At 40.3% G+C, this 14783-nt stretch overlaps 1 protein-coding gene across 1 annotated transcript; it reads left to right on the forward strand.

Annotated features, from left to right (window-relative positions):
• Positions 1 to 3536: 3536 nt before the first annotated feature.
• Positions 3537 to 14081, forward strand: LOC307227331 (cholesterol 24-hydroxylase-like; the record flags this gene model as incomplete). Its single annotated transcript, XM_079996611.1, is given in 16 exon segments — positions 3537 to 3685; positions 4595 to 4672; positions 5307 to 5388; positions 7436 to 7509; positions 9612 to 9698; positions 9901 to 10039; positions 10537 to 10650; positions 10734 to 10896; positions 11983 to 12048; positions 12310 to 12311; positions 12315 to 12382; positions 12495 to 12579; positions 13008 to 13118; positions 13450 to 13538; positions 13788 to 13854; positions 13935 to 14081. Coding segments are annotated over 16 exon segments (1521 nt in total).
• Between the last annotated feature and the right edge of the window lie 702 nt (positions 14082 to 14783).

Below are 14783 nucleotides of genomic sequence, written 5' to 3' on the forward strand. Positions count from 1 at the left end.
CTTTCCACTGACCATCCCACGTTTGACAGACTTTGTGAACGAGAGGATTAAGAGTGATATTTTTGAAATGATATCAAATGCCTTGGCTTTTTTTGCCTAGGACTTTAATCTAGTCTTTAGTTAATTATTTTCGGTTTTTGAGTCCAAGATTCACTCTGTTGCAGGAGTGACTTGCCGGTCGCGAGTCACTTACAATAGTTGTTTGCTACGAGTCTTGCATCAATAACTATTTGTAGACCATAAAAACAAGCTGTTATTATAATGTTTCTGATGTGTTGTTGTGGTTTACAGGATAGTGGTGTAGTGCCGAGCAGGGATTAAATCATTGTAAAAAGTGTGCGGTGAGAGAAAAAGTTTGGGAAACACTGTTCTAGGTAGTAGTTCACTCTGTTTACACACCCCCGCCTCTAGGACTGTGGCCAAGCCAGCCTCCACTTTAAAACTCAAACTAACTAGAGTGGCAAAACTTGAACGCATGTTGTTTTGGGGTACTTGTATATACTAGGCATTACGGTAAGAGCGTGAATGAACTGATTTCAAAATAAAAGCGAGGTTCCAGTGAACAAGATTTCACATTCATTCAGTCAATAATTAATAAATAAAAATACATAAACAACTTAAAACTAAATGATAAATATTTAATAATAAATGAATAACAACCACCTGCAAATTGAATTGATGAATTCAGATAAAAATGAAAAGGAAACTTGTTTCCACAGACCAATTCAATTTCAGAATGATAGTATACCACCTCGTAATGTCACTCAGTATCAGGAAACTCCGATGTTGATTTTCATAATTAAAGCCCTCTAAAATGTCATATGAGCTGCGGGTGCGTTGCAATGACATTTCACTGCAAATATGTATCAACGTATGTACAGTATATGTATTTGACAAATCAAGATCTTGAATCTTGTGTTCCCTCAGAATTTTTATTAGAATTAAATGGAAACTTCCTGTTCTATGTCAGGAGTCTCCACACTCCTATTGGTATATCTCCAACCACATATGCAGAAGTGCTGAAATGTATTTGTCAACTCATCCGGCCTCCCTCTCCGCCCAGGTCACCTTCTCTTGCGGCGTCGGCGTCGGACTTCCACAGCCTCCAACCATGTCTCCAACACCATTGGCCACGGGGGTGGATTTGATGGTTTGGGGGCGTATGCAGGCAACAAAGTCTAGGATTCCTGCCATGCCCTCTCATCTGCTACTATCAGAGTTCTTAGGCTGTCCCCAGTCGGGCACATGCTCTGGTCTTGCCCCGTCTCCATTCCTTAATGAAAGGGCCGTCAGGAACCTGGAGGAGTGTATAACGAACATCCCCCAGCTGGCCCCTCGTCCCCTCTGCACTATGCCAGGTGTCGTCTCCTCTGCCTGTTGTCCCCCTGGATGGATAGGATGCTGCGAGGGGGTTAAATGTTGCAATTCTGCCTGACCCCTACAGGGCATAGTGTGGACGGTGATGAGGTCACTGGAGAAGCAGTTGCAGTTCTGAACACAGAAATAGCAGTTCTCCTCAGCAAGGGAGCCGAGATGGTGGTGCCCACAGAACAAAAGGTCTTACTCAAACTACTTCCTGATTCTGAAGTGTATGGGGGTTTGGCAGTTTCACCACCATATGCCACCCAAGTGACGATTTCAGGGCCCTCAGGTACACAGACACGGATGACAGGGGGGTTGAAAACAGCAGTTTATTGTGGAGAGAAGACTAGATGGAATTAGCCAGGATCAGATAGACCATGTCATGACACAGGGCTCCCATCCTAAGTGTGTGTGTGGATGGGGTTTTTAAACCTGCTACTCGTTAGCCCAACCACTGAGCGTCAGGTGTGGCCATCCCATCCACAAAAGGGGGGTATGTGTCATATCCTGGATCTACGCACACTGAATGCAACATAGCTGCTGGCCCATTTCGCATGCTCACCAGGAAGGTGCTGCTGCGGGCGGTCCATGAGGGCGATCAGCCTGAAGGACGCCTACTTCCATGTCCCGGCAGTGCCCAAAGACAGGAGTTTCCTCTGTTTAGCCTTTCAGGGGGTAGCCTCCATGAAAACTAGAGTACTGTTCGGCTACAAGCTTGATTCGTGTGTGTTTTCCTGCCGCGCACTGTTGCCACTGAGGGCCCAGCTGTCTGAACCACGGAGAGTGGAGTGGGCCACTCAGTGACGGCACTGACCATCATGAAGCTTCCTGCACATGCGTAGTATCCAACGATTGTTTGGAGGGCTCCAGTTCAACCCAGTCCGCCACCAACTATGTTTTCTGGTTTTGCCACAATCTCTCATCAGAGATCTAGCCTACTGGAGAGATCCCCAGACCCTCACATAGGGTGTGTGTCTGGGTCAAATCTCCTTTTACACACAGGTTTTCAAGGATGCCTCCCTGGCAGGATGGGGCGGGACCTGTCAGGCAGTAGGGGGCATGTGGCCCCTGTCCAGACGACACATCAAGCTCCTGGAACTGGAGACTGTGTTACTGGTCCTGAAGCACTTTGAACACCTGGTACGGGGTCAAGATGTGCAGATCAGGTCAGGCAACCAGGCTACGGTGATGAATATCAACCCTCAGGGTTGCTTCCGCAGGGTTTCTTTCCCAGTCTGTGTTTGGCATTCTGTCCGAGCAGCCTTAAGGAACTTTCTATTTGACAGGCTACTGTGTGTAGTGTTAGTTGTTTTCCATTGACCTTTGTTGGGCACAATGGATTGCTAAGTTCACGGCGTGCACATGCACATGCTGCTTCAGCCTTACCCCTGGACCGTTACGTGACTGAGGCATGTTCGGGACCAGCGGAGAGTATAGTGTCGGGGGTCTCTCCCATGGTACACCAATAGGAGGTAGCCCCTAAAGGGCGGAGCCTCCTAACACAGAACGAGAGTTACTGTAGCTTTGTAACTAAAGTTCTATGAAAGGAGGCATAGCCCCTTAGGGTTTTATTCCCCACTGGACCCCCATCATTGCTCTTGCAGAATTGGTTTCAGAGGAAGAAGGGGGCACTTCCCAGGAGTTTATATACGGCTGTGCTGGTCCATCCTGATTGGCTGAAGCGAGTGGATAGATATAGATGGATTTTCTACTATCATTCTGAAGTAGAATTGGTCTGTGAAACAGGGAGTTTCCTTTTCATTTTTATCTGAAACCATCTTAACAATTTGGAGGCAGTAGTTATTATTTTTTGACTATTATTCTTTTTATTTATTAAAAATAATTATTAATTTTGTTTTATTTTGTTATTTATGTAATTTCATAAATGGATTTTGTATTTTTTTATTTATTCATTCATTCATTATTGACTGACTGGCTGAATGTGAAATCTCGTTCACCAGAAGGTCGCTTTTATTTTGAAATCAGTTCTTGCACGCTCTTACCGCAAGGCCTAGTTTTATATTCACATACCACAAAACAAGGTGGGGACTAGTTTTTTGACCGTTTTTTTCGAAGTGGAGGCTTGACCTCTGTGCTCTGCAGACCAGTCGTAGACCAGTCGCAGACCAGTCACAGACCAGTCGCCGCAGTACAACTCAACAGTGACTGGAGAAATGGCATTTTTCTACCAGTTTGTCCTCTGGGCTGGATATTCCCTTCTCTGTCTGCTTATTCTTTCTTTAATCGGCTTCCTATGCTACTGTGTGTATATCAAACACATTCATATGAAATATGATCATATACCTGGACCGCCCCGGGACAGGTGAGTGCATTTTACCTTTGCTTTTTATAGTGATGATTCTAATTATATATTTTTTCACTGAAGAACAAAATAAACCATAAATCAAAAAATAATACAATAACATCATGATAATTATAACAATACATTATTCCTTTCTAATTGAAAGATTAAAAAAATATATATTTATATATATATGTTGGTATGTATGTATGCATGTAAGCATGTATATGTATATAAGACATTTCACTGCATATGTATGTGTGAAAATTGAACTTTTTTCAGTCAGAAATACTTTTTAACTTACTTAAATTACTTTTTTAACAATAAATAAATAATAAAACAAACAAACAATTTAACAATTAAATAAATAAATTCATTAATAAATACATACATACTGTACATACATACGTACATACATTCATCCATACATACTTTACATACATACATACATACTTTACATACATACATACATACATACATACTTTACATACATACATACATACATACATACTTTACATACATACATACACACTTTACATACATACATACATACATACATACATACATACATACATACATACAAACTTGTGGTGTGGGGATGGTGTGGTGAGCAGCCACACCTGACCTAGATCTTGGTGATTGGGATCAGGGTGGCTGCATACCTGTTGCTAGTTGGTTGGTCTAACAAGCAACAGGTTAAAGCTCCCATTCCCGCACACACTCAGGATAGGAGGCTGTGTCATGACATGTTCAATCTGCTCCTGGGCTAATTCCAGCTAGCCCACTCTCTACAATAAAATGTTGTTTGTCTGTGTGCTGGAGGGCCCTGAAAACGCCACGTGGGTGGCGTGTGGTGGCGAAACTGCCACAATACTGTACATACATACATTCATACATATAATAATGATAACAATGTTTAAATCTTCACAGCTTTCTCCTCGGACATTCGCCGATACTGCAACGGCCAACCCTCCATTTCACAAATGTGCATGACATATTTCTGGAATGGTGAGCACACTGACTGTTTCACTTATTGATGTAAAGTGAAAAAGTATCACATTGGGAAGTATTGGTACTTGCTCTTGAATGTGCATGCATGTGCAACATATCCATGGTTCAGTGGATTGGTTTTTCCCTTGCTTTTCATATATTAATGCAAATCCTGATTAACAAAAACAACTAACAAAAACAAAATAAAAAAATTATACTGAAGTAACTGCAGATGAAACAAATGTGCAGTAAGGAAGTAGTTTATGACTTAAAGTAAAGTGATTAAAGATACTCTCCACTTTGCTTCACTGCTCTCCAGTGTGCAACAACAACCATCAATAACTAACTGATAATGTGGGGGATGGTGGCTCAGGCGGTAGAGCTGGTGGTCTAGTGATCTAAAGGTCGCTGGTTGGATCCCAGGCTCCTCCTGCTAGCAGGCTGTAGTGTCCTTGAGCAAGACAATTAACCCCTCATTGCTCCTGATGGCTGCGTCCGTCGGTGTTTGAACAATTGTAAGTCGCTTTGGATAAAAGCGTCTGCTAAATGACTAAATGTAAATGTAAATGTAAATGTGTTTAACTGACGGCCGTTTCTCATGCAATATCTATCAATTGTATTGACTATCAACTAATTGTAACTTTACCTGTAGGGCTGAGATTTACGGTCCGGTGTGCAGGATCAACAGCCTGCACTACGTGATTCTGCTGGTGACCTGCCCAGAGACCACCAAGGTAAATCAGTCACCTCTCACTCACATGTGCAACCAGACACATTGCGTTGCATAATAAATAGTGTAAAGTTGTGAAAGGTCACAGTGGAAGTTACAGTAGAAGTTATAGTAAATATAGTGTAGTACATATAGTGGATACTATATGTAGATATAGTAGATGTTACTGTATAGTGTCATTCGTCAGTCATTGTCGAAACACAGAAAGTATAGCCAGTATGGTGAAATATATATATATATAATATCATTTTGTAATTACTTATTTATTTGTTTATTTATCTGTTATTGTTATGGTTATTGTTTTATTATTATATAAGTATATTAATATTTGTATTGTTTACATTCTACATTTTTTTCATTAATGATAAAGATACCAATAATTTGATACCAATAACTAATTCCGAGTAACGAATACCAGTTCTTAAACAATAGTTTTCTGATGCCTATTTTATTTTTCATTATACCGGAAATACTGAGATACGTTTGTAAAACAAATAAGTTGTTAAGTAGGTGGTACAGTACGTAAAATAGGCTTTTGGTTAATTATGTTGATGTGGTATGGTGTGGTGTAGTATGTAGGTTAAATTGGTTGTTAAATAGGTTGTAAAAAGAAGATAAAATGCTCTAGAGTTTGGAAAGAAATTACATTTACATGACACAATTACTCTTGCTGTGCAAACTAAAAGTTTTAAGTTTTGTGTTTTGGCTCTCTGATAAACGACTTAATTATCAAAATTTGGCATTAAATGCCATAAAGAAATTGAAAGTCTTAAAAATGTATATGGCTTAAATGCGGGCATTTAATGATTATCTCTGCTGTCCTTATGTCCCTTGTAATCATGGCCTTTGAACGACTTGCTGAAAGTGAGAAATCATGACCCAGTTAAACCCTTTACCTGCAGTCAGGAGTGCAGAGCTACTCTGCCGTTGTCTACATTGTCTTTTTGCTGAGTTGCTTTTTAACTTGTTACACCTCAGAGTTTCCCATGGCCCAGTTGTAGAAAAATATGTCTACTGATATATCAGGAATTTTCAAAACTGAATGTCTGAAATGCTTACCAAAGAACTTTGAATTAAGGATTTTCAAACAAATCTTCAAGATCCTAAAGGATAGGTTCAAGGCTTTACTATTGAGAAAAGTACCACTCTGCTGCAGTTTCTTACTCTGTGTGGCAGTCCCGCCTTCAACACGCCACCCAAGTGGCCTTTTCACGGCCCTACTACACAGAGCCACAGGCAGAGATGTTGCAAACAAACCAGTTTATTGTAGAGAGTGGGCAAGATGTAGGCAGGTGGGAGCAGGTGGACACATGTCATGACAGAGGCTTCCCCCAGTGTGTGTGGAGATGGGTGATTTACCTGTTGCCTGTTGATTGCTCTGATGAGCAACAGGCGTACAGCCATCGCTGATCCGGTGCCCAATTATCTAGACCCAAGACAGATGTGGCTGCTTAAACCACACTTCCCTCACACCACAGTTTGCTTAAAATATAGGTTCAACGCTTTTCTATTGAGAAACGTCCTACTCTCCTGCAGATTCTCCTGTTCCTGTGCTTGAATGCAGTCCAATGCGGCAAACGTCAAGATAAACCTTTGAAAAAGGGAAACTCACATTATAGCCCCTTTAAAGCTGCATTAACCTAAATTCAATTTAGATAACTTAACTGCAACCATGTCGCAAACTATTTTCCCTACACAAAAACTTCCCCCCATATATGACAAACCTTTTTCCTGTTATTAATGTGAAATTGGACATATCGTCATCCATCTCTTCAAATCTTCCACTGTTGTTTCTATGTAGCATCACAAGATGGCGCCACTAGCTAGTGTTAGCATCAGGATGTCCTGTCAGCAGAATGGGATATGAGGCATGTGAAACCAGGTGGAGGAGTGTTTGCCAGTGACAGTGGTCATTATTAACAGATCAGAGATTATTATTCAGAAATCACTGCCCTGGCTGATTGCTGCTATTAACCAGTCAGAATTGAGTATTTCATAATAATATAATCATAACAACTACTGTTCCCGTTTGCTTTTCTTCCGGGCTGCAGGAGATTCTGATGTCCGCAGAGTACCCAAAAAGCAAAGTTATGTATGGGCGGCTTTCCTCCCTCTTTGGCACAAGGTAATACATGGATATACAGCTAAACATCTCATCTATTCATAGAAGATTAAGATATTATTAAGATATTAGAAGGTATGATCAGTAAAAGTGATAGTATTGAACATGGTCAACCTTTGTTATAACATGTATGTGAGCTGTTAACTGGCTGGGAAGGTTAAGCATTTCAACTATCTTTTATAGGTCCATACCTGTGCAAAATTGAGTTTGAGCACTGACTATTTTCCTGAGCATAGCTCCCATTTTTTGTCTCCGATTGGTGCTTCTGTCATTTTCAAATGGAATCGGCAAATGCAAAACACTGAAAAATGAAGCAACTTTGATTAAAAACCCCCCTATTTTATGACACCACATAAACACCTTTCCTTCTGAGAAGCTGCTTAAATGAAAGTCAATTTTGTGGTTTTCTCTTTTGGTCTGTGTAAATGTGTGTTCGAAACTTTAATGGTTTGAAAAACAGAAAACTACTGATACAATTGTTGAATGTTAGGCCATTTACAAACCCCAATTCCAATGAAGTTGGGATGTTTTGTAAAATGTAAATAAAAACAGAATACAATGATTTGCAAATCCTTTTCAACCTTTATTAAATTGAATACACTACAAAGACAAGATATTTATTGTTCAAACTGATAAACTTGATTGTTTTTTTGCAAATATTCACTCATTTTGAATTTGATGCCTGCAACACGTTCAAATAAAGCTGCGACAGGGGCATGTTTACCACTGTGTTACATCACCTTTCCTTTTAACAACACTCAATAAGTGTTTGGGAACTGAGGACACTAATTGTTGAAGCTTTGTAGGTGCAAATCTTTCCCATTCTTTCTTGATGTACGACTTCAGTTGCTCAACAGTCCGGGGTCTTCGTTGTTGTATTTTGCGCTTCATAATGCGCCACACATTTTCAATGGGAGACAGGTCTGGACTGCAGGCAGGCCAGTCTAGTACCCGCACTCTTTTACGACAAAGCCACGCTGTTGAAACACATGCAGAATGTGGCTTGACATTGTCTTGCTGCAACGAGCAGGTGCGTCCCTGAAAAAGACGTTGCTTGGATGGCAGCATTTTGGATGGTCCTTTTCCTCTTTGGCCCGGAGGACAGGATTTCCAAAAACAATTGGAAATGTGGACTCGTCAGACCACAGCACACTTTTCCACTTTGCATCAGTCCATCTCAGATGAGCTCGGGCCTAGAGAAGCTGGCGGCGTTTCTGGGTGTATATGGCTTTCGCTTTGCATAGTAGAGTTTTAACTTGCACTTGTAGATGTAGCGACAAACTGTGTTAACTGACAATGGTTTTCCAAAGCGTTCCTGAGCCCACGTGGTAATATCGGTTTTTAATGCAGTGCTGCCTGAGGGATCGAAGGTCACGGGCATTCAATGTTGGTTTTCGTCCTTGCCACTTACGTGTAGAGATTTCTCCAGATTCTCTGAATCTTTTGATGATATTATGGACTGTAGATTAAATCCCTAAATTCCTTGCAATTGTACGTTGAGAAACGTTGTTCTTAAACTATTGGATTATTTTCTCACGCAGTTGTTCACAAAGTGGTCAACCTCGCCCCATCCTTGCTCGTGAACGACTGAGCCTTTCGGGGATGCTCCTTTTATACCCAATCATGACACTCACCTGTTTCTTAATTAACCTGTTTACCTGTGGAATGTTCCAAACAGGTGTTTTTTGAGCATTCCTCAACTTTCCCAGTCTTTTGTTGCCCCTGTCCAGCTTTATTTGAAAGTGTTGCAGGCATCAAATTCAAATGAGGGAATATTTGCAAAAAAACAATAATGTTTATCAGTTTGAACATTTGATATCGTATCTTTGGAGTGTATTCAATTGAATATAGGTTGAAAAGGATTTGCAAATCATTGTATTCTGTTTTTATTTACGTTTTACACAACGTCCCAACTTCATTGGAATTGGGGTTTGTATTTAACCTTTTCAAACTTTGAATGTTTATGTCAATATCAGCAACTACAAACTCTGTGGAAGTTATATTGTAAAGGCACCTGGAACAGGACAAGGTCTGTCAGTTTTAGATTATTGCCTAAACTGCTATTAAATATTGCTCTAATTCCATTTGTTATGTGTAAACTCAAGGTTCCTGGGAAACGGACTGGTAACATCACAGAACCATGAGCAGTGGTACAGACAGCGTCGCATAATGGACCCAGCCTTCCGCAGCCTGTAAGTCCCCATGTTCCACACAGCCACACATTGGATGCGGATACACCCAGTGACTAAATCAGTATTAGAGCTTCACCTTGTGGAAGAAACTTGCCAATTCCTCTCTTCATACCGGAGGGGAAAGTTCCTATACTACGCTGTCTATCGTTTTACCTCCCATATTTTCTACGCTTCTGTCAGCCAAGACTCTGATTGCTTCCAGATACCTGCAAGGTCTGATGGGCAACTTTAATGAGAGAGCGGAAAGATTGATGGAGAAGCTGACGGAGCTGGCTGATTCCAAAACAGAGGCCAAAATGCTTCATCTGTTCAACCATGTAACCCTGGACGTTATTACTAAGGTAGGGCTGCACGTTATTACATAGGTAGGTCTGGACATTATTACCTAGGTAGGGCTGCACGTAACTACCTAGGTAGGCCTTGACATTATTACCAAGGAAGGCCTTGACATTATTACCAAGGTAGGCCTGGAAATTATTATCAAGGTAGGTCTTGACGTTATTACCAACATAGGTGTGGATGTTATTATCAAGGTAGGTCTTGACGTTATTACCAAGGTAGGCCTAGACGTTATTATCAATGTAGGCCTGGATGCTATTACCAAGGTAGACTTGGATGTTATTACCAACGTAGACCTGGAAATTATTACCAACGTATGCCTGGCATTATTACTAAGGTAGGTCTGGATGTTATTACCAAGGTAGGCCTGGAGGTTATTACCAAGGTAGGCCTGGAGGTTATTACCAAGGTAGACGTGGCTTTATTACAAAGATAGGCTTATAATATTTGCGATTTTAGTATTTACATACACAAGATATTTTTTGGTCTCATTTTACAGGTTGCTTTTGGGATGGATTTAAACATGCTGCAGAGTCCTGACTCGCCTTTCCCCAAAGCAATCCAGATCTGTCTGAAGGGCTTGGTGATCTACACCCGGGACACGTTTTTTCAGGTACCAGCTCCCGGTATCTTCGCTAATAGTTTATTGTACATATAGTATGTGTCTTACATCTGAAAACAACCGGGACCTACCAGCTGTGCCCAAAGAACAGGCCATTCATCAAGGAGGTGAGGGAGGCCTGCGACTTCCTGCGTGCCACGGGGGCAAAGTGGATCTCGGACCGCCGAGCTGCCATCCACAACGGCGAAGACGTTCCCAAAGACATTCTTACACAGATAATCAAGACGGCCAGCAAAGGTTGTACTGCTAAAAGAAAATTCTACCCTCTCCTCTATTGGGAGATGTGTTTCTTATCTAGGCATTAAATTAGCTCACAGCCACCTCTCTGCATCTAGTGTGTGATGAGTGAGATACTCATCATTTTGACATACACCTCTACACCAAGGAGACCTCTACGAAGGTCTATTAGATACTGAATATTACTCCATTTCCACTTTTTCCCCTCGTAGGAAATAAATGAAAGTAATTTTGCAAACCTGTGACATTTTTCAAAAGAAAATAGAATGAAAATTGTCACTTAAAAATAAAAAAAGGTGACAATTGGGAACTTGATGTCCTTTAGAATAGTGTTTCCCAAACTATTTTCTGCCGAGGCTCACTTTTTGAAATGAATGAAATAATGCTGCGTTGCATTAACCTTGGAGGTCGGAAGTCAGTGTTCTCCAGATTCAGATCCAGATTCACTCGCTCGCCCACTCTGTTGTCAGAGTGGGCGAGCGAGTGAATCTTCAATTCACAAACTGAAAATCATTAAATGTCCATCAGTGTTGCACCAACTGTTTAAATAAACCGAAGAGTTGTGAAATCGAAAGACTCAAAGAGTTGAACCTTTCATCACTACTAATACTCGCCACTTTCAGAGTGAAACTTGTTCTGATGAACACAGAGCTGCTGTTCTGCCAGAACTGAGGAATTTGATGAATTTCTGCAGTCTTGCAATTTTGATCTTGCAACACAAGAGCCTAATTTTCATTGTTTATTTCTAGCATGTCGGGTACTGTGGTTTGAAAACTGCTTTAGAGAGACCATGGCCAGCGTCAATATTGAGGAGGTTCCAAGCCTTGTCTCCCTTATTTCTGCCTTGTTTTTGGCCTTCACCTAAAAATGTAAATTGAAAAAAAATGAACAGACTTTTTTTTTCTCTGAACCCATATGGGTCAATAGAACAAAAGTCTTGATGGGAAAATGTCATATTGTCGTGTTTAATTCAGGATTGGACCATCAGTTAAATTGCATTTATTTATATTTATGATGCAAACATCCTCTCTGGAGATTCTGGGGAAGTGTCTTCTTTTAACTTATTCAAATTTATTGTTATTACAGAGGAAGATAAGAATGAATACGATGAAGAGTTAATGCTGGACAACTTCGTCACATTCTTTATCGCAGGTGAGTCTTCAATCAAAATAGGTTCAACAAAGACTGATCGTTTTAGGTTAAAACACTTGGGAGCAAATACATATATACAGTATTTTATTATATATATTTTTTTTAATGTATGTTTACAATTTTTTAATATGATTTTTAATTTATTTGAAACAGTCATTTTTATTGTATATTATAATTTGATAAATATTACATTTGAATAGAAAACCTTTTTCTTTATTCACATGTTTTTAATTCTATTAAGATGCTATAACCACTTTGCAGGATAGGAAACGACTGCTAACCAACTTGCTTTCTGCATCATGGAACTGGGAAGACATCCGGATATTTTGGCAAAGTAAAAAGAAAAAAAAGACATATTTTGCTTATTATTGAATAACTTAAAACAATGTTTCTGTAGATACAGGGAAATCATTTCTGACTCTGTTTGTCTGTTTTTTTCCCACCAGAGTGAAGAAGGAGGTGGACTCCGTCATAGGAATGAAACAGGAGATAAGCTACGATGATTTGGGGAGTATGACCTACCTCTCACAGGTCCTATCTTGATGATGGCTTATTTATAGTTAATTCATTATTTTCAAAATTAGAGCAGTGTCAGTCGCTGTGCCATGGAAAGATAGTTCAAATTCCACCTCAAAAAAATGTAATAATGGAAATTGGCTCTTGTGTTGCAAGATCAAAATTGCAAGGCTGCACTAATTCGTCTTATTCATCAGTTCCAGCAGAACGGCGGCTCTGTGTTGATCAGAACAAGTTTCACTCTGAAAGTGACAACTATTAGTAGTGATGTGACTATTTGATTATAGTCAAATAGTCACATCACAAACCCACACCATGTGTTTGTGATGTGACTATTTGACTTAGCAGTTAACGGGATAGCAGTGTAGTGCTGTGGGATTATTTCATTGGAAAAAGTGTAGCGTGGGAGAAACACTGAATTATCAATTAATGCCCACCCCCAGATACTGAAGGAGACCCTGAGGATGTACCCCCCCGCTCCGAGTACATCTCGCGACGTGGCGAAGCACATGGTCATCGACGGGATTCACATTCCTGGAGGAGTCATTTGCAAGGTGAACCCAAATACGGCAAAATGTTTGAACTGCACAGCTCCACATGCACTTACAGTTTGTCTGTTTTTTTATTTATTTATTTATTAATTTATTCATTCATTTATTTGTTTATTTGTTTGTTTGTTTGTTTGTTTGTTTGTCTGTATATTATTAGATTTCTTTATGCTTTATTTTTTCGATGATGCATTTATATGGTCGACATTAAAACGATGCCATCTGCAGCACAATTTTCACTAAAGTTCCAAATTCTTGTCAACAGCTTGAAAAATGGCAAACCTTTCCTTTTATTACTTGAGATACAAGGTGAATTAATCATCATATCATCACACAGTTTGACACCTATATCACTGGACGAATGGAGAAATTCTTCAAGGACCCGCTGATGTTTGATCCGGACCGGTTCCACCCGGATGCTCCTAAGTAAGTAGCCCTGAAAAACCCCCGAATATAGTCAGAAATTCATCTGGGTCTAAATTCTACCTTGTACACCCTTTGTTGAAATACAATAGTATGCTTTCATATAATGGATGGATGGATGGATGGATGGATGGATGGATGGACTGATTGATTGATTGATTGATTGATTGATTGGTCAGTTTGAGGTCAGTTTTTCACACTTCATCATACAATTCTATGCTATAATTTAAGGCTCATTCCCTTTATTTTTAGGCCTTACTACTGTTATTATCCCTTTCTCCTGGGACCACGCTCTTGCCTGGGACAGAAATTTTCACAGGTGAGTGGCAGGTATACCACCAAGAAAAACAAACAAACAAAAAACGCAAGCTGGCCTGCCTGACGGTGCAGTGCTTTCAGATGGAGGCCAAGGTGGTGATGGCTAAGCTGCTGCAGAGGTTCGACTTCACACTGGTGCCGGGGCAGTCCTTCTGCATCATGGACATGGGGACGCTGAGGCCCAAGAGCAGTGTGGTGTGCATGATTAAACACAGGAGTCCCAATTGAGTGGTCAAAACCATAAACACAAAAATCCATCAAGTGTGACATTTTGAAACATTTTAAAAGGACGTAGGTCCCGTGGGTCCAGACAAATGTTGCTCATCAGCGTCCTTCTGGGAGCTAGAGCTTCTTCCCAATTCGTCCTAAAAGTTATTTCAATGGCTTCCTGGCCTCTTGTCCTAAGCCGGCTTTGCACGGAATTCGGAAACGCATCCGACGGTCTGACCCCCTTGTGGCCGTCGGTCACAAAATGTGTTTGGTTTGCTCAGCTGGACATTTACTGTTTTCCATCAATGAGATTTTAAAGCTCGCTTTATAAGTGTCTGAAAACATTGGTTACGTTAATGACGTTAATATATTATATACCTGCCTTATTTGCTTCGTTTCAAGCCCAGATACAATAGTAAAACAAAACAAAAAAAAACAAAACTTTACAGACGTCACTTACGGTTGTTGTTGGAAAATGTATAATAATAATAATAATAATCCAATAAATAGGATAATTTACATTACTCTATCTTTTGCTGCAAATTAAAACTTTTAATGGAAAATACAATGGATTAGGTATAGCCTAGACCTAGACCTAGATATTTCGAAAAATACCATGAAATAATCATTTTTAATAGACACAAACAAACAAATAAAAAAAATTGCAGTCGCTTGCGGTACCCTTGCTGATCACAAGGGGGCCAGGGTCCACAGGTTGAA

The sequence above is a fragment of the Zeus faber genome, assembly GCF_960531495.2.
Source record: "Zeus faber genome assembly, chromosome: 2".
NCBI lineage: Eukaryota > Metazoa > Chordata > Actinopteri > Zeiformes > Zeidae > Zeus > Zeus faber.